At 44.4% G+C, this 20,454-nt stretch overlaps 1 protein-coding gene across 1 annotated transcript; it reads right to left on the reverse strand.

Moving 5' to 3' along the window:
- Nucleotides 1–2,360: 2,360 nt before the first annotated feature.
- On the reverse strand, nt 2,361–17,314 carry TECTB (tectorin beta). Its single transcript, XM_060033561.1, has 10 exons — nt 17,134–17,314; nt 16,222–16,412; nt 14,368–14,510; nt 14,190–14,262; nt 10,521–10,624; nt 10,284–10,367; nt 6,245–6,407; nt 4,675–4,747; nt 3,513–3,545; nt 2,361–2,410 (listed from the first exon to the last, which is right to left on the reverse strand). Exons 1-10 carry the CDS (start codon nt 17,207–17,209, stop codon nt 2,361–2,363), a joined length of 990 nt encoding a protein of 329 aa, XP_059889544.1. The 5' UTR covers nt 17,210–17,314.
- Between the last annotated feature and the right edge of the window lie 3,140 nt (nt 17,315–20,454).

The raw sequence follows: 20,454 nt of genomic DNA on the forward strand, positions 1-20,454 counted from the left end.
GTGTGTATATATCCATGTCTCTCTCTATATTTTGTTTCAATTACTCAAGTTGAGAGAGAGAGAGAGAGAGAGAAGATGTCTTTAGGGTTCATAATTAGGAATTTTGATAAGAGCACTTTCCTAAAATCTATATTCAGGGTTTTTTTCTATGTCAACCAAGGATACCTAAGGGAGAAAGTACCCTTTCCTCCTCCTCTAAATGTCTGTTTTATGTTTAGCACTAATGGGAGTTTGCAAGAGAGATTGTTTGGAGAGTGACTTTCTCTTCATTCCTTAGTAGAGAAGTTGTGAAACATGAAACATGCAACCAAGCATCATGGGGCTGTTGACTTTGAGTTGAAGCACATGCCGTTGCTGGTGACAGACGTGAGGGCCTTAGAGACAGGGATGACCACAAAAACTTTTCCCCCAGACATTAATCATGCAAAATGGCTCTGCCTCCTTGCCTAGAAACACAATAGTGGAATTTCTGAAATGCAGCTGCAGGATGAAATGATTGAAAGCCTGTGATATATATGTGAATTTAAGAAGCTCTAGTTGTAGAAACCAGTGGGAGGGTTGAAGATTTGGCTACCAACATGATATATTTACACTGTAAGCTATAGTCATAGGTTATTTATTTTAAGGCATTTTATTTATTCCGTAGCACCACCAAGAGATACAAGATCATTAAACATTATGCTAAAACAAAGCAAAACTAGCACAACTTTGTTTTACTCTGACAGCCAAGGATTTATGATTATGGCTGTGAGTATGCTATTTAAGAGTTTTTGACTAGAACCAATGAAATATGTCTTCTGTCCTTCCTGACTACAAAAATTCTGAATATATAGGAAGAAGAGATCCCAAACTGGTTGGAGGACCAGCTTTGAGACCAGTTTCAGCTACGAGTCATTTTAATCGAGCTTATTGCTAAACATGCGCTCTGTGTCTCCAGAGGTTTGAGAACCAGCTTAATTTCCGAGTTCATTAACATGGTTGTAGGAGAACCATCAAACTACAGATCCCAAAACTTCTCAAATACATTAAATACAGAGATACAAACTGACGTGTTTTCCAATGATAAGCCCGCTAGTTGAGTCTCTACAAGACAAAGAACAGAATTTAAAGCTCAGGCTTTTCCTAGCGCATCTCAGCTTCTAGCTTCAAACCGGGGTCCTCAGTGCGTTTTCAGGGATCCGCCAATTCTCTACCAGGACCGCTTCTTTCCCTTTTTATTTGCTTGACTGTGTAAATCATTACTCTCAACATGTTCTGGATCACTGGGGTGGCAGTGCTCTCAGCATGAGAAACCACGTGATTTCACTGGCCGTTTGTTTTCATTTTATTTGCATTTGTGTTTCCGAGTTTTTGTTGGTTCCATTCGAATGGTCGTAGGTTACTGAGACAAAAAAAGATATGGGCTTGAATGTTGAAGTAAAGGCTAAATGAGGTCAGACCATTCTCTACAAATGAAGATTTCTTAGCAGAGCAGATAGAAATAGTGAGAGCCTCGGGCATCACGAGTAGGATGGGGTTGCCAAGCTGAAGAGACTGTCGTGGCAGTCCCTCTGAAGCATGTTACAGGTAGCAGTTTCATTTAGGCAATGCCGCATTATCATGTTCAATGAATGCTAATGTGAGTTTTAGTCTTTTTGTAGCCTGAGTCCTATTCAATTTGTAATTTTCTTTCAATCTTAGACGTTTATATCAGCTATAAAAATAAGGAGTGTATACGTATATACTGTTTATACCCATTTAAGAAAACTTATAATAAAACACCAGTTGGGTTAGCACTCACTGGGGGCTCTCGAGAATCACTTTCCTTTATATTATTCAGGTTTGAGCAAACGAATGTTTTCTACTCTGATTCCCACATCATCATTTGAAATATTAGAACCCCCGCCTGGTGGCTCAGCTCTGGTCCTTAGATAGGAATTGCACAGCCTCAAAGACAAAGGCTCCTTCGGCAAAGTTGGTTGTTCCTGTGCATTCCGTCCTCAGTACTTTAAAGTCCTCAAAATGCTCAGCTGCACTTGGTTGGGTGTGCTAGTCTTTTAAAATTAGAATAGCTTTCAAAGGAGTCCACTCTAGTCTCGACTTGACTATGGGAAAAGGAGACTCCTCCGCCGGCTGCAGGGGAGGGACGGCAGAATCTAAGAGCCACAGGAAGTCACAAGAGGAAGTGGGGCACCGAAGAAAAACAATCGCTGAAATTCACAAAAATCACTGGAACACATATTTGGCAAAGCGCTGTTCTCTGCTTCCCAACAATACGGTCTTCTGTTTGTTCTTTTTGGCAGCACAATAAATGTGAGTTTGTCATTGACAGAGGAGATGGTCTTGGGTGGAGGAACTGCAGCTGCCTGCCTGGCTCTCCCTTATAACACAGCACAAATCCCCAGCATCACGATGAGGTGATAGAGAACATCTGTGGACCAGACAGGAAAGGAGACAAACAGTTCGACAAGGAGTAAGGAGAACGCAACAAAAGAGTCAAGTCAACATAAGTGAGTCAACTCAGAGACGTTCAGTAGGTTTCCATAAAACTCTGCACATTTTGTACATAGTTTTGTTCGTCCTCTGGGGTTTCCATAGCTCACTTTCATCAGTACGAAGAACCCAACAGATAAGCCTAGGATAGGGACCTCTGACAGATGGGAACCTGAACTTCGATAATACAGTGATGGTTCGTTTCACTGTAGACTCCAGATGGTGCATCTTAGAGTCTCAAACAGTTGGCTTGCATGGTTTCCTGTAATTGTGAGAGCAAATCTTACATCTGTGAGTTTGTTTATAAATAGACCTGCCTGACCCATCTTCTCGCATCATTTGGTGAGACCTTGGGTCTTAGCTGAAGTGCTTCTTCCTCTAAGGTGCTTCCCGGACTGCTGTCTAAATCATTATTCGGCCCCACCCACCATACTTCATGCATATTAGGAAGGGCAGGAGCCTTGCCTGCCTTGTTCACTGCAGCAGTCACACCGCCTAGAAAAGTGCCTGGTACAGAGTCAGTAATCACAGCTGATCGTTACTGGTTGTCTGTTGCTTTCTGGGCATTGTTTCGTGCTCTTAGCTGTAATAGTTAATCCACACAACAACTTCTGTGTATGATATGGGCAATTATTAACCCAATTTCACAGAGGAAACTGGGGAATGCAGGAGTGGGGTCATGGCCCAAGGTCACTCAGTTCATGAGGGGCAGGGTCACAGAAGGGACTCAGAAATATTTGTTGAATGAACAGATCATTGAAAATCATGTTTTCTGAACACAGAAACCCAAGAGGCACCACCTGGTGATGTCTTTGCTTAGACTTGGTAGGGGGGTGGGGGAACCAGCTCTGCTTCATCCAGCTTGCCCCCAGCTCCTCCCTCCCTTCAGAGCTCAGGGGCTGGTTGGAGAGAGACCTCTCGACCTCCGATCCCCCCCCAACTCATTCAGGTAAAGGCTTTGCTGGGGCCAAAGGTAAGCCTCTTTTAAAACGCACATCTGCCTGTTAAAAGCATTACCCAGAGCTGTCTCTTTTCCTTACCTGAGAAGCTATAGAGACCGGAGGATCCCCTGCCTGTAGTGAGTAAAGAAAGAATACAGAAGGTTTAAGAAAAGATCACAGAGGGAGAAGTCTCAGAGCTGCGTTCCTAAAACACAAACCTGACTGGATTCTCCCCTGATGAAACCAACCCGCTCCCATTGTCTTTAGCACAAAGTTTCTTGCAGGGTTGACAGAGGCTTCATCTCACACCATTTTCATCTCAGCTCTCTATGGCAGGGGTTGGTAAACTTTCTGCAAAGGGCGGGTGATGGTAAACTTATTCAGCTTCGCAGGCCACTCGGTCTCTATTGCAGCTACTTGACGCTGTCGAAAGTAGCTGGAGACAAGCCCCAAATGAACCAGTGTGGCTATGTCCCAACAAAACTTTCTGTATATACAATGAAGTTTGAATTTCATATAATTTTTGTGTTATGAAATATTGTTTCTTTTGATTTTTTTCAACCACATAAAAAGGAAAAACTGCCCTTAGCTTACAGGTCATACAAAATCAGGCAGCAGATGGGGTTGGGCTCCTGACCAGAGTTGGGTGACCATCCCCTAAAGCTCCCAGGCCTTGTCCCCCCCTTGATGTCACGGCACTCTTGAGGTCAGACTTAAAGACGACTCGCAGAGGTCCTCCCTAAGCCTGACTACGCTGAGCTGCCTACCCGTCTATTCCCATAGACCCTACCTCCCCCACCCCCACTGACAGTAATTATCTCCCTTTCCCTTAGCATTTAGCATCTCCCTCCTTGCTGGATGGTACATTCTTGAGGACAGGGCCCGTGTGGATCTCCTTTATTTCTGAAACCCCAGGGCCCACCCAGCTCCTTTACTAGTTTTGTTGACGTGCCCTGGACGCCCCAGTACGTTTCATTTTCTATTATTATTATCACCTGCACACTGTGTGTGGAAGCTCAGCACTTCCTAGTCCCTGGGGGGCATTGGAATTGAGGCCACAGACCGAACTTTTCAGGGTAGTTAACAAACCTCCTTGGTCGGGCGTGAGTTACCCACCCCCAAGGTGAGGAGACGCGTTGCAGGTAAAGGTTGTGTCTACAGGCACAACTGGTTTGGCAATTCAGTTAAAATGCTCAAACCGGCCGTGCCTGTGGACGCAGCCCAGCATGAGGGCAACCATTTGGAAAACAGAGAAGCTTACTACGGAGGGAGAGCTCGACGACCAGGACGCCCCCAGTCTGGTCCTGGAGGAGGCGTTTTCGTTTGTCACAAGTCTGGAGACCCAGGAGAAGCCGAGGGGAGAGGTGGGATGAGAAAAAAACACAGGAGAGAAAAGAGATTTTTTTTAAGAAGTCACAAAGTTGACGGAGTCAAAATTCCCCAGGCCTCAGACATTAGTTCCCTTACTGTTTTTATAACCCAGAGCGATGTATTCCATTGCTTCTCCAACTTGAGAAAAGGAAGAAATCTTTCCGTCCTTAACTCTTCAAGCTGGAACAAATCTGCATTGCATGTGGGAGGAACTGACTCCGTTTCTTTTGATGAGAAGTAAGGCTTTTACCCATAGTTACTCTCATCACTGTGATTTGAGACGTGGATACCTGCAAAATGTGTTCTGGTTCCTTTCCTTTTTTAAATGTAGTGCCAATAATAATCCTTTCATGAACAGTTAAATGTTTCTCTACTCCCTTCCCTTTCTCTGTTTGTGCTCGTAAGTGACCACTGGCTGGCTAAATGAATCAACAGAAATAGAGATTATCATCTTATTTCTGTTGGTTACTATAGGCAATGCGAGCAGGTACCCTCTTCAGAAACACTGTGTCCTTCCTCCCTGAGGTCTCCGGTCCAAATAGACTGGAGGAGGTAACAGTTTGGAATTGAACACTTTTAGATCTTCAAAGCAGTGGTTCTCAAACATGCACGCCACTTGAAGAGCTTGTTAAAACACAGATTGCTGGGTCCGCCCAGAGTGTCTGAATCAGGTGGTCTGGGGCCAGGGGGTGGGGTGGGGCACTGAGAATTTGCATCCCTAACAAGTTCCCAGGTAATGCTGAAGCAGTGTGGACCACACTTTGGAACCACTGCTCTGAGGACCAGGTTCACACCTGGTCGCGATGGAAAATTTTCTTCCACCTGAATTCATTATGCATGTTGACTGATTCTGCAGCAACTTCTTGGTGGAGGAAGAGGAGGGGAAACTGACCCTCCTGCATGAGCTACTAAACATGTCTGGGAAGCCCTTCCTCTCACGTGGTCGGAACAGCTGTGACCTCATGTCGCGAATTCCTGCAACATCTCTCTTGTCCATCTTAAGTCTCCGAGACGGACGTTCAGGCTGGTAAGTCAAGAGCTAAAAATACCTACCTTCGACTTCCATTCAGAGCCTATTGCTACCAGCTGAATTTTGAATCTCCCTTGTCCTGTTAACTTTTTCAAAGCATCTCCATGTCTGTTGTTGCTTTCATTTTCCCTAACATTGCTCTCTGAAAAGAGAAGGACCGCCATTACTCATCATCACTCTATCTTTAAAGATGAGAAAACCAGGCTCTGGGGTTAAGTGACCTGGGCCAGACCATGTAGCTTGTTTGTGGCAGGGCAGACACGCCTGGAACGTCTGCCCCTACCCTCAGCAGCCTTTCCTCCAGTATGTCCTCACACATATCTACACTGGTCTGTTGACAATTTCCCAGGTAAAAATACAGCTTCTCAAATACCATCCCCTCACCCTCACAGCCTCAGGTAATATTCTCATTCCGGGAAGGGTGGCTCACCACTGGGCAGGAGAGCTTCTCACTGTCACAGATGAAAGTCTCACAGTGTAACCACACCTTGGACAATTTGGGGATGTTCTGGAACCGGAAAGCATTGAATTGGAAGGTTGCCCTGTGGCCTTTCCCATTCTCATACACGATGACTGTTTCATCCGTAGGGCAGCTGGAGCACACGCGGTCGGGGGAGGCAAGGGGGAGAGACAAGGTCATCTCATGAACTCTAGCAAGGGCGTCTGAGGCAAAGTCACGCACGGCCTCCCCTGGGCTGTTACACAGCACATTATCCTTCTGAAGCACTGTGGCAGCACCTCACTTATCCTCATTTCTTCGGGGTCAGTTGGAGGAGCTATGAGACGGCTGTGACCATCCCCATTCTACAGATAGAGTATAGCAAGGGTGGAGCAACTTACGAGAAGCCACACATCTGGAAGTTACCACATCTCTGTCCCCAAGAAATGAAATCCCCCAGACAATGTCCTCTCCTCTGGAGGACTGGGATACGTACAGACTCCCCGCATATGTCCAAAATAAAGATGGTGGTGCTGGGAACGGCATTTCCCAAAGTGCTCTCACAGCCACCTAGGCCCAGGTCACACCCAACATATTGCTGTGTGTGTATTGTGAGGTTTTGCCACCGGGAATTTGAATTTACATTGTACTATTTAAGCGCTATATCTATTCTATTATATAATTACCTTTGTAAAGATATTTTTAATATGAGCACAGAAAAAAATGGCTGGAAGGATACCATTTAAATGTTAACACTGGCTATTATGGACAGCTTTTGTTTTCTTTTTTCACCTTTATGTTTTTTTTTTTTTTTAATTCTCTATAATGAGAGTGTAATATTTGGGAAGTTTCAAAGTCCCAAATGTACAACTGCAGTAAAAGAAAAAATAATGACATAGATGGGCATTTGTCGAAACCAATTGTTCTCACCTGGGGGCCGTTTTGCCCCCCAGGGGAAATTTGACATGTGGCTGTCATGACTGGGGGGAAGATACTCCTGACACCTAGAGGGTAGAAACCAGGGATGCTGCAGAATGCCCTGCAGGGAACAGGACAGACCCCACAACAGAGAATGATCCAGCCCCCAAAAGTCAACAGTGTGGAGACTGGGAAAGCCTGGTTTAAGCCCAATACCTTTTCATTTACCAAGCTCATAGGATTCCCTACGTAAGTGCCAGACAGTCAGCCAGGTTGGGAACAGACACAGTGGTTCTCGGGAATGTACAGCGAGACCCACAGAGTGTGAGGGCCAGTATGCAGGTGACAATGAGCTCCAGAACCTGTCCTCTACGGAACAGAGGTCTATGGGTTCAAAAGCTAAAGACCAGTGGACAGCACCTCAGTGGAACCCGAAGTTCATGCCCCGCCTGGCGTGTTTCTCTGACTCTATCGTCCTTCCAACTCAACACACACACTAGGGAGCAGTGCAGTCGCCCCAGGGAAACTTCATGGTGGACCCTCCCCCATCCCAGTCCATCAGAACCAGACATTAGGGGCCAAATCAGAGGTAGGACGGAGGGGATGTTAACTCTGAGAGTGAGTGAAACGAGCCATGAAAACTGCACCTTATATCTGGACCAGGGCCAGAAGCTGGGATCTGTTTGTGGTGGCCTCTGAGTAGTGACAAGAGCTAGGGGCATTTTCTGAGCTGTGAAACAAGACTCTTGAAGGATCATTCGGTCATTAAACCCGAGATCCTTGTACGAACTCAAGACTAAGTCCTTAAAATAGCTCCTGGCTGCTGGAGTGTCCGGGTACGGTGTCAGACAGTGGGAACAATATAAAGCAGAGCTTTGCTGACGGCAGGAAGGAGGCAAGTGACAGGCAGGCCTAGATGCCTTGGCACTGCTGCCTCTTGGCGCTGGCTGTGGCACCTGTCCCTCCGTGACAGGTATCTCGGGATTGTGGAATGCCCACGGGGAAGCTTTCACACCATCATCACTTCTCCACCTGAGATCAAAATTCCTATTCTAATATCTCCAGGCTTTCTTGAAAACTGGGTTTTCCTTCCAAAGGGCCTGGTGTGAACCAAAACCATCTGGGAGGTTATGGGAGTGGCCTTTCTAATTCTCCCCTTTGACACTGGTCTTCATGCAATTATCTCCAACCTCAAGGGGCCATTTCGGTTAGGCAGTATTTGCAACTAGGTCAGGGTGTCTTTAATTTGGCTGTGCTTAAATGCAGAGTCCCAGGGTTCACCTAGGGACCTTCTGATGTTGTAGGTTTACAACGTGTCTGCATGCCTAGCAGATACCCAAAGGAATTCCTGTGCACACTAGAGTTTGAGGACCACTTGTAGTGACTACCCCAAAGCCACAAGCATTCCCTTTTCTGCCACATGACACATCCACTAGGTGTGCAGGGGCACTAGAACTATCTGAGGAGATGATTCCATGGTGTGGCAGAAGGCTTTGCCCTTGTGTGGCTATTGGTTGAGAGAGGTTCCCAGTGCCTCTTGGTAATTTCAAGGTCCCTATAGGTCAGTAATTTATTTCAGAATCTCCCTGAGGTCATTTGATTTGCACCATCATCAACAGAGCCTAAATGAATCATTCAATGACAGATGTGAAATAAGGACCCAAACTAAGCTCCCATCTCTGCAGGAAGATGGGTTGCTTGGGTGTGGGCCTTGCTGGCCTGTCCTACCCTGTGTTATCAAGAGATAACGCTGCCCAGATCATCCATCCCTTTACTAGCTTAGACTCTCGGTAAGTTTCTGAACTTATCTGTGCCTCAGTTTCCTCATGTATAAAATAGTGATTGTTATACTACCTACTCTATAGGAAGTTTAATGAAATTGAAATAAATTAGTATTTGCAAAGCACCTACCTAGAGTAATGCCTGGTATGTTGTAAGGGCTGTATAAGTGTTTGTTAAATAAAAATAGATAAAGATCCAAAGTGGCTTCACCTTTGTTATCTTATCATCTTTGTCCCTGGCGGCAGTGTTTACTCAGCCCTGATGGTTCCAGTGTAACTGGTCTGCTTTGGTTTGGGGAATGGCCTCTTCTGTGTTCACTGTTTGTGTGGATGACGCCTGAATCTCTAGTCTAACTCATCCTCATCCTTTTCCAAAGTTACAATTCTAAGTGCTTCTAGACAACTGTCATCTCAAGGTCAATATGTCATCCCTGAACTCAAGGAGAATCCAAACTCCCTTATCCAGAACCTCTCTTCCCTAGGAGCCTATGACAAACAACTTCTCATCTTCACAATTCACAGTGCAGCAGCATTCTTTGTCACATGTTCCTCATTGTGCCCTGTCCTTCCCTCTACCATATCCAATTGGTTGCTAAATTTTTATTGCTTCTCCCTCCCTTGGGTGATGTTGGATGACCTTCTTTCCACTCACTTAGCTACAGCCTTGATTCAGGTCTTATCACTTTCGGCACTAGAGCTGCCACAGCCTCTAATCTGGTCTTTCTACTCCCATGTTCTCTTTCTAACCACCCTGTGTGTGATTTCCAGAATCACATTTCTATACTATAATCCTATTACTTTAGTCCTCTACTCCAAATTTTAAGAACTCCCCGTTACCTATGAAATTATTAGTAAATAAAAACAATGCTATTATTAAAATTGATTGAATACCAGCTAGGTACTATGTACTAAGCTTTTTACATGGATATCTAAGTTAGTTCTCATCAGGGTTCTGATGGCAGATTGATGAGGTTTGACCCCAACCTGCCCACTTCCCCATAAACACACACACACACTAACTATGTGACATTACTTAACCCCTCCTGTGCCTCAGTTTTCTCATCTGGAAAATGGGGATGATAGTAATAATACCTACCTGTTGTAAGGCAAATGAGTTAGTATATGATAAAGCTCTCAGAACAGAACCTGGTACCTAGAAAGCACTATGTTAGTGATTCCTGGTATCAGTACTCAGTCTGGAAGCACAGAGGAAGTCACTGATGTGACCCCAACAGTCTCCGCCTCTTCCTTCCAAGCTGTCCCAAGCCAGAGCAGCCCTGGACCTACTGAGCCCCACCTCTCAGCCCTGTGGTCCCGAGAGCCGTACCTACCCCTTGCTGATTAGCTGCCACTGCAAGGGATACATGAAGTCAGCCGAAGGTGTGGCCCAGCAGCTGTTCAAAACCACTTTAAACCTGGAAATGAAACAAAACTCATCACTGTGAGCTAGGGAGTTGTATGCCTAGAAACTTCGGGTGATTAAAACGCCTCTGGGCTGTTTTTGTTTGGTTTTTTTTTTCTTCTCTTCTTTGTATTTATAAATACAAACATTAAGAACACACACTTACCTAATGCTTAACCCTTTGGCTTCTACTCCTGCAAACAGATCTGAACCGATTTCGTATGTCTCCAGGGTAAAAGGCGCTTCCCTCTTAATGGTGAACTTGGCATTCTTTGGAAGGAAATTGACACCGGGCGTTATGATCTGTCAGACTGAGCAGTTGGGTCTGACAGGAGCAGATGAATCAGGACGGGAGGGGGGAGGAACAACCCAAAGGCACAGGCACATGAGACCACAGTGAGACCCGCCGGGACCAGAGAGGCTGTACCTCCTAGGATGCTGGTGCCACCTTAGAAGGGATGAGGACATCACATGTACGTCCAGGAGACTGCGCTACATAGAGACCCAAATCATAGACCGCCGTCCCCAGTGTAGCCAGAGGTGCTTCTCCTGGCCCCATCTCCCGGGAACCAAGAATTGGAATATTGGAATAATACCTCCACTTGCAGGGAAACTTCCTGATTATGTTACATAGTGGAGCACAGAATCTGCACACTTAATTCAATTTCTGAAGCAAAACGCTTTTAAGGGACAGTTTCTCCACTTCTCACCTGACAGTGAGGCAATACTCCGTGTGATTTCCCCCTACTTTCTTTGTAACGTGAAAATTAGGGACCTATGTCCAGATAGCTTACCCTTTAGTACCCGGACAGTTTATTTTGGCAAATTCTGGGCTCTGCCTTTTAACGGGGGCATTAACCCAGGAAATCATACAGAGAAGAGAGTTACTAGGATGATAATGGACCATCAAGAATGGGACGATGTTTAGTTTGGGGAAGACAAGCTTGAGCCAGTTGAAGGACCATCAGTAACATGTAGTATCGTTTCAGAGGACAGAACCAGGACCAGTGGGCCAGAGTTCGGAATGTCAGATTTCATGACATCAGATTTCACATGCTGACCTAACATGAGAAGGTCCAACTTGCCATTGCCCTTGGAAGAGGTGGGGTACCCATCCCTCAGCAGCCTTGCAGAAGGGTTTTGGGCATTGGGTGGAAGGTCAAGATTAATCACCTCTGAGGTTTGTTCTGACTCTGGAAGTCTATGATTTTGGTCTCTATTGCTTGCCTTCGTTCCATCCCAAGCTTTGGCATTTGTCTCTGTCTAACTAAAAGGAATAGTCAATACCATTTTGATTGAATAGAAGGCAACCTAATCCCAGTCTGACATTGATGTTCAACCCTATAAAGGTAACAGTGCTGGTGCTAGGAGTTCTCAGTTTCCACTTTAAACAAGGTCAAAGCTTACAATTGTGAGAATGACTATTTCCTCGGGCATTTACTTTGCTGCCAGGAACTGTGGAAAGGGTTTTATAAGGATTATTTCATTTAACCCTCATAACAAACCTCTCAGATAAGTGCTATTATTATCCCCACTTAACAAATGCATAGGTGGAGGCCCAGAGAGGTTAACTAACTTGTCCAAGGTCACACAACTAGTAAATGGTGGAAACTGGCTTCAAACCAGTGGTCTGATGTCAAGGCCTATTTTCTTAACCACAGTGCTAGGCTACTTCTACAAGTTGACTACCTTCCTTTATTTCGGATTGGGAGTCAAAATAACTTTACCGAGAACACCAACCACGGACCGTTGGCAGAATTGAGTGGAAGCGGGTAGAGAGAGAAGAGAGGAAGCATGCTGGGTAGAACTGGTGGCTTTGCAGCCTGGCATTTGAAGCTCTCAGAATCCTAAGCAACTAGCAGAGCATTCATTCTATTGTGCCACGCAGGGCACAGCTCGGTCTCTGGTAATTTGATGGAAATATATGCAGCGAGCAGCTGTTGCTTCAGAGACACACAAGAATGCTCTCAAAGCAGAAGAAGGGAGGAGAAGAAAAATACCAACCTCATGGGTAAGGCACAGGAAACCGAGCCTATTGTGGGAATGTTAATCAGTACCAAAGTCTCGGTTATAACCTCAGAGGCCCCTCGTTGCCAAGGTTTGTTTGTCCTATAAGGGTCTTGGTGGGCCCTAGGGAAGGCCTTAGCCTCATTTCTACCAGTTCAAGGAAGCAGTCTGTCTAGCCATCTAGAGGATGGTCTGGGTGATGCTGGGGACAGGCTTCCTAATTTTTGTTTTTTCTTAAAAAAGTTATAAGATTTGATATTTCTGTCTGAAACTTAGCTCCGCATAACTGATGGTGGATGATGACTTCTGACAATCGTGGTGCCTTTCCATTTCCAACTGTTGTAAAACCTTCATAGGGTCATATCTATAATTTTATCTGGTTAAAGCAACAATCATGTATTTCCAGACAGGGGCTCAGTAGTAAAGACAGCCTGTCATCAGGATGTCCCCTGAGTCTGTTGTCAATGTGTGAAGCTTATTTTCCTCTCTGGATAACCTTCAGCAGTTACTACAGTGCTTTTGCCATCCTTTCTTCACCCTGGTGATCCACACTGTTTTTAACCCCCCTGATTATAGGTCAAGGGATTGTATGGAATTTCCTTTTCTTAGGACTTAACCACTAGTGGTGTGTAGCCTGGGGCCGATCTAGGTTTTGTGGGACCTTGAAGCTTATTTAGAGAGCCCTCTTTAATTAAAAGAATCAAAACTTTGAATACAAAATTAGACACAGGGCCTTGAAAAGGGCCTGGGGAAGTGAGGGGTCATGAAACTTAAGTAACTCCATTCCCTGCATAGTAAGTTTGCCTTGTAGACCAATGTTAGGGGACCTTGTTCCAGACTGGGTACTGCTCTGGACCACCTGTGGGATCTTGGACAGATCGTTTCCTCGCTGGGTTTCAGATCCTCAGCTATAAAATGGACTAGGTTATTCTAGGATCCCTTCTAGCTCTCACCTTCTGAGTTCAGCAAGATTAATAGCTTCCAGGGAGCTGGTAAAGCAAGTTCAAAGAGTCAGTGGAGTTCCGGGTAGTATAGTCGTTTCCTTTGCAAAATGAATGGGTTGTACATGGTGACCTCTAAGGCTATCTTCCAGTTCTAATGTTGGAAGTAAAGGTTTCTATTCCTGCCTGCATTTTCCTTTAGCCAGCTGGGCCATTTCCTATATGCATGTCCCCTCACTGGAAGCTGCAGGTCTAAAAAACAGAGCACCCCATCTAAACAGGAGGGCAGCTGGGCTAATGGCCATTGCATATTTAGTTTCTCTGGAGAATTTTATTCTTAGTGCCTTTAGCTTTGATGTCAATGTAGGCAGCATGTCCAAATTCGACAAAGAGGAGGCCCACTAAGTAAAGGGCCTTGGAGACCAAAGAACTAGGCGGCAGCAGCCAACCCCAACCTCTCCCCTTAGCCCTGTCCCAGGTAGAAGCTCACTAGTCTGTGCCGATGTTTTAACAAGAGCTAGATCCTAAATATAAATCTCTGGAGGGGGTTGTGGTGGAAACTGATCTTGATTAAGAATTAGACCTTGGCTGTCTTTATTGCCTATTGACCTTTGATTTCTCTTATCTCAATTTTCTCATCTGTAAAATGGGAAGATTGCCCTTTTTCCTCTGTGGCACCTTTCCTTTCTTCCATCCAGTCTATGAATCTGAATGTCTGCTGCATCTAGTCTTTAAAGAGGCTTAAAGCTAGAACAAAGCTTACGTCTCAGTTCAAATTCAAGAATGGGGGTCTGCATACGGCTTAGAGGAGAACAAATGCTGAGGAAGCATCCCATAATCTCCTAGAAAGGCCCCAGGGTAGCAGTGGAGCCCTGGAGACCACTTACAGTGTAGAAGTTGAGAGACAATTGGCTTTCAAATGTGCCCATGCTCCCGTTCTTCACATGAACAGTGGCCACTCTGAAAAGGGGAGAGAATTTTGCATAAGGACTGAAACATGCCTGGTTGACAGGGACTGCAGAGCACACGCAAGGCAGCCCGCCCTCTGCTCTCTGAGCAGCTTACCTCTGGTCAAAGGCAGCCTGGTTCACCAAGTAGGTGGAGTGGTAGGAGCAGGAGAAAGAGTAGTTCACAGGCTGGTTCTTTACGATCACGGTGCTGTCATTGGAAACAATGTGGTTGTAGAAGTGGTAGATGGGGGGCTTGTACTGGAGAAAGAAAGAAGGCGGTTAGGGTGGCCCTGTACCCCCATGATGTGAATGAGGCCTCTTGGATAAATGACTGAAGATGGTTCAGAAAAAAGCCCAGGGCTTCCCTGGTGGCACAGTGGTTGAGAGTCTGCCTGCCGATGCAGAGGACACGGGTTCATACCCCGGTCCGGGAAGATCCCACATGCCGCGGAGCGGCTGGGCCCGTGAGCCACGGCCGCTGAGCCTGCGCGTCCGGAACCTGTGCTCCGCAACGGGAGAGGCCACAACAGTGAGAGGCCCGCGTACGGGGGAAAAAAAAAAAAAGAAAAAAGAGAAAAATGCCCAATGGGGAGACATGAATGTCTGCCATTGATATAGCACCCACTCTTGTTTGTAGGTGAGCTGATAATTTTTGTAAAGAGATCTTAAGTCTGTTCAAGATTGTTTATAATAATCTTATAATAATCTAAGTTGAATGTTGTACACTTAAAAAAAATCCATATACCCATTGGGCTTCTGACCGAAATGGACTGGCTCAGGAACCTCTATCTCCTAACATCAACTTTTAATTTACTTTCCCCTGTCCAAGTAATCTTATGTGACACCTTCACTACCTCCCATCTCTAGAACGTTACTGCCTGGTTCTTTGCTCTTTCCCTCTTCCAATCATGAGCACTATTTCTGAGTTTCCTTCCTCTGACTTGTTGGACTTTAAAATCACCAAATATTAGAGTTAAAAGGGATCTTGAACGGTCACTTGAGAAGTGATCTGCCTAAGACTGCACATATGATTTCTAGTTCATTTTACCAGGATATTCAAAGACATGATGTTTTTGTTAATCATGCCCATGACTCTTCTCCCTAAATCCCTGAATCCTTGTGGGACCTTTAGGAAGAGGAGGAAGCCCCAGGAACTGAGACCCGATAGATGTACCATCTCCTTCAGTCAAGGCCGTATGAGTTCTAGACGTCAGCCAGAGCGTCAGAAGACCTAGGCTCCCTTCATGACTATATCTCTACTGGTTCTGTGGCCCCGAACTAGTGGCTTTGCTGGGAGGTCTCAGATTTCTCCTCCATCCCATAAGGATACTTGGCGAGAGGATGTCTGTGGTTCCTTTTAATTCTGATTACCTGTCCTGGGTACTTCACAAGACCCAATTACGGGTTGTGTTATACTTTGGTCACTCCTTTAAGATGCCTTCCATTATCTTTGTATTTTTTGGCCACGCCGCGTGGCATGTGGGATCTTAGTTCCCCGACCAGGGATTGAACCCGTGCCCCCTGCAGTGGAAGCACAGAGACTTAACTGCTGGACCACCAGGGAAGTCCCTAAGATGCCTTCCACATGCACCCCTTTGTCCCCACTTCCAAGTCTCGGGCAGAGGATGGCTCACCCATCCAACTCAGGAAGGATGGCAGCCGTGAACATGTGCTCGGAGCTCCAAGTGAGGTGGAGGTGGGAAATGTACTTTGTTCTACTCACGGAAGGTGGCTTAGCTGCTCAGGCAGTGAATTAGGAGAGTAAAATTTAAATCCAAAGAGTCGCCTAAACTAGACAGAAGAAGAGAATTCAAAGAACACTAATATCTCAGGAAATTTGGGAGTTGGGACTGACTCTTAAAAAGAAAGTGGTGAATTCTGAATCTTTTTAAGGGTGGACAGGAGATGTCTCATTCTTGGGCCCAGTTGCCTCCTCTTAGCAACTCCTCCACGTGTGGCCTGGTCTTACCTCGGACTGGGTTCCACAATAGGACTTGTTTTTAGGTGACAAATCTGGGATGACAAATAGGTAGTAACCTGCTTCGTGGACCCCATTGTAACATAGCCCGCCAAGCGCCAGCTGGTGCACTTCCCATCCATAGGGACACTCTGGGATTTTGGCGATGATTGTTTTCGGATAACAAAACACAAGAATGACATCTGGAAAGAGGAGAGACCTGGTCTGAAATCAGATCTGGTAACATCTACATATGGTGGGCTCCTGTTACAGCTGAGCATGCAAAGCAGTTAGTTAAAAATACTTTCCCCACTCTTCTTCATGAGCTGTGACGAAAGTTTTCCCCCAACTTCAGTCACTGAAGTTCCACTTTTACAGTTTTTGAAACCTCTGTGTAATATCTGCATTATTCTTAATATGTATTCAAAATTGGTCCACTTTTAAGCTTTAACTTATTTTAAGGAATGTATTTTTGAAACCAGATTCAATGTATTTTCATATTTATATTTCCAATATGTATATATATTTTCAATCCATTCAATCTGGTTTCATATATATATGAACATCCCATGTAACGAGCCTATAAAATTTTAAATGTCCATTTATGCACAATGCCATGAAACAGTAATTTATGGCACAGGACAGAAAAGCAGTAGTCAAATAGAAAATGGGAAAAAAATGTGAAGATTTTATCTATTTGTTCATCTATTTAGCAGCCTCTAATTTTTAAAAAGTGTAACTTTACCTAATAGATTTGTACTTTCTGTGGGAAAAACCAGATGGGCGTTGGGGTGCTTAAGCGCTTCTACTTGGCTGCAGTATTGCATTTTCCTAACAATAGAAGCACAGGGCTATGAACTCTGCGAAGGGAAGTGCCAGGAAAAGTTCCTTTCCAGGAAAATGGGCCACAGCACCAGAGCATACCTGCTTTATTTGGAGCGCAAGATCTCGCAGAGGCTTCTGCAAAGACAGCCAACAGGACGAAGGCCCTCATCACCATTGCTTTTGCCAGGTGGCCAAGTCAAGCTGGCCAAACGTTCACGGTCCTGACAGGGCCCGAGCCTCGATCATTCTAGGTCAGAAACACGAGCGAGAAATTAAAATCAAGGGTGAGAACAAAGCAGCACATACAGAGGAGATGGATCACGCGTCTCGTTTCTAACGGCTCTTCGTCTGCGTTGGGAGGCAAAACATGGGGCTCATACCACAGAGAGTGTCAATTTCACACGCGGCTGCTCGAGTTCCCGACTGTTTCATTCTCTCCGGCTGGAGGCTGCCTCTCAGATGCTCCCCAAATCTCTGTTCCCAGTCCTAGCTCGACTTTATATAAGCAGAGGGTGTAAAAGAAACCGGCTCCAGATAAACCACAATGAACATGCATTATCCACTGTGGGGAGGAAATAAAAGGCAACCTTGCACGATAATCCGATGGGAAGCTCAGTTACGGCCACTTGAGGCTAATTTCTTTTACTTCACAGAGTTGGAGAACCTTTTTTTTTTTTTAACTGCTTTTTAAACCAGGGGTGGAATAAAAAGTTGAATTTTTTCCTCCTCATACAAAAATAACTCTGATTGGAGACAAACCAATTTCTGCATGGTTACAGGTGACAGTTTTCTTTTTTTACATCTTGCTTTCTTTGGTTTATTTCTTGCTTTCTTATTTTTATATGCAGGCTATCTAAACTGAATTTAGGAAGACAAGTTCAGCAGTGGTACACTGGATACTAAACAAAAAAAATAGGCTGTGTTCATGCAAACATGTTAAAGATTTTTTTCTCTAATATCTTATAATAAGCTCCAAACTTCTAGAGTTTCATCTTGAAGTTCATCAGAACTTCATTCGGAAATACAACTTTTGATTGTAGACCCCCTAGGTTTCTAAAGTTTTTTTAGTCTCCCAGAGCGGTGATATTGGGAGAAGGAACTTAGAAAGGCAATCTTTCTTTAAAAAAATTTTTATTTGTTATGGAAGTATAGTTGATTTACAATGTTGTGTTAGTTTCTGGAGTACAGCAAAATGATTCAGTTTTATGTATATATATATGTATATATATATATGTACATATATATGTATTCTTTTTCATATTATTTTCCATTATGGTTTATTATTGAATATAGTTCCCTGTGCCAGATGGTAGGATCTTGTTGTTTACCTATTTTATACGTAGTAGTGTGTATCTGTTAGTCCCAAACTCCTAATTTATGCCCCCTACACCCCCTTTTCCCTTCAGGAAGCACAAGTTTATTTTCTATGTCTGTGTGTCTGTTTCTGTTTTGTAAATAACTGGTATCATATTTCGGATTCCACATATAAGTGGTATCATATGGTATTTGTCTTTCTCAGAGAGGCAATCTTATGATTCAATTCTTAGTCACCAAACAAGATCCCACCAAAAACAGCAGATAAAATGCGGCTCCTGGGAAGTTTCCAAATATATTCCCTAGGAATTTTTAGTACCCAGAAATTTAAGAATGAAAAATAAGGGCTCCTTTTAGTTTTGTTTTTTAGAGGAAACGGACTCTTTTGTCAACCAACTGAGAGCATTTGGTACAGAAGCCACTACATTACGCTTTTTGAGAGACATGTAAAAAGTGTAGAAAAATACCCTGCTTGTGGGAGTTTATAATGTAGCTGAGAAGGTAAATTGTACACAGTGACTCAGAGTTAGAATGCCATGTTAAGTCACTGTTCCACTACTGACCACATTTTCTTAGGTTTAAGATACATGTCTCCCTCTCCAAGTGCATATAATTTAATGTCTCAGAAACTTTGGGATGTGTCTTATAAGCAATATGTATACACAGTATGGTAGTTTCCTTATATCCTCAAAACCTATTGTTAAATCAATGGCATGCCTTACAACGATGATATTTAAGAACTAAGGAAATAGCCATATGGCAAGCCACGAAAGATTTCTGTGACTCACTTTCCTTCTCTGTAAATGGAAGCCACAGCCCTGAACTCACCTCACGGGGTGGGAGAGCAATGATGTGAAGGCTCTTGTAAACTGTAAAGTGCTAGGTAAAGAAACAGATCACACGAAGAGACAATTAACAATTTCTGGCAACATGTATGTGTCCCTGAGTTGTTTTTCTTTTCCTCGGAAGTACCACGAACTGCCCATTGTAGATTCATGCTACATGAGACATATCTATATTGTGTAACACACATGCAACGAATATATTTTATAGATAAAGACCAAATGGGCGGGAGAGGGGAAGAAGAGGAAACACATTAATTTTTTTAATGCTAGGATCAAGTTTAGTGTGACCTGGAAGTATCAGCACGTTTATACTGGTCTCCACAACTCATTAGAGGCATTACTTCCTGAGCAGAAAATGGCGCTTGAATTTCACAAGCATGCATAACTTCTGAGTTTCTCTTTCCTAGGGCTTAGCACTAACTCTGAGCTTCTTCCTCCGTCCACTTTTTTAAACATATATTAAGTCCCTACAGTATACCAGGGACAAGGCCCTGGGAAGACACAGGCAAATCAGCAGAACTAGGAACTGGGTGGGTGGGTGCGGGATGCACGGAAAAATAGAAATCTGTACCGGGAACGCAGGATGGGGGGAGGAGGGAAAAGGGAGAGTCGACATGCTTGACAGGGGAAGCAACAGGTAAGCCGAGTCACGGAGGCCTCATGCCCTAATTTCATAAGGATGGCCTCTCTGATTTGACACAAATGTTATGCATCACTGATAATTCAGCATTGGTCTTCCATGTACGTTAGGATATTTGTTTCTATTTCAAGAAGATTCTTTTCACCCATCTTCAAATACGTCCTTCTTTTCAGCCAACCTTGGTCCAGGGGGGTCAATAGGATCATCTTGACTCTGACCTGGAAGGGCAGAGTTCACTCATGAAAAGGGTTGCAGGGGAACTAAAAGCCTTCCCTCTCTCTCAGTGGAAACGTCTGATGGATGCCTACAAGGTGCCAGGCAGATAGATACTGAAGTTGGCCTGGGAATCAAAAGCCCACCTCTATCCCTTACTAGCTTGTGTACACTTGGGCAAGTTACTTAGCTTCTGTGAGCCTTTATTTCCTCCTTTCCTGAAAGGATATGATCATATCTATGATATAATGTTACTAGGAGTATTAAATGAAGTGTAAATTGGTTTGCATAGAGTAGCTTATTTTCTTCTATAGGAGCAGGACTTCAGGGAAGTCTTTTGTTTTATACTCAGTTCTGCTTGGAAAATCCAAAGAGGGCAGCCTATTAGGCGGGGGTTGTCACTAGATA

Source organism: Delphinus delphis, chromosome 16 (genome assembly GCF_949987515.2).
Source record: "Delphinus delphis chromosome 16, mDelDel1.2, whole genome shotgun sequence".
Lineage (NCBI taxonomy): Eukaryota > Metazoa > Chordata > Mammalia > Artiodactyla > Delphinidae > Delphinus > Delphinus delphis.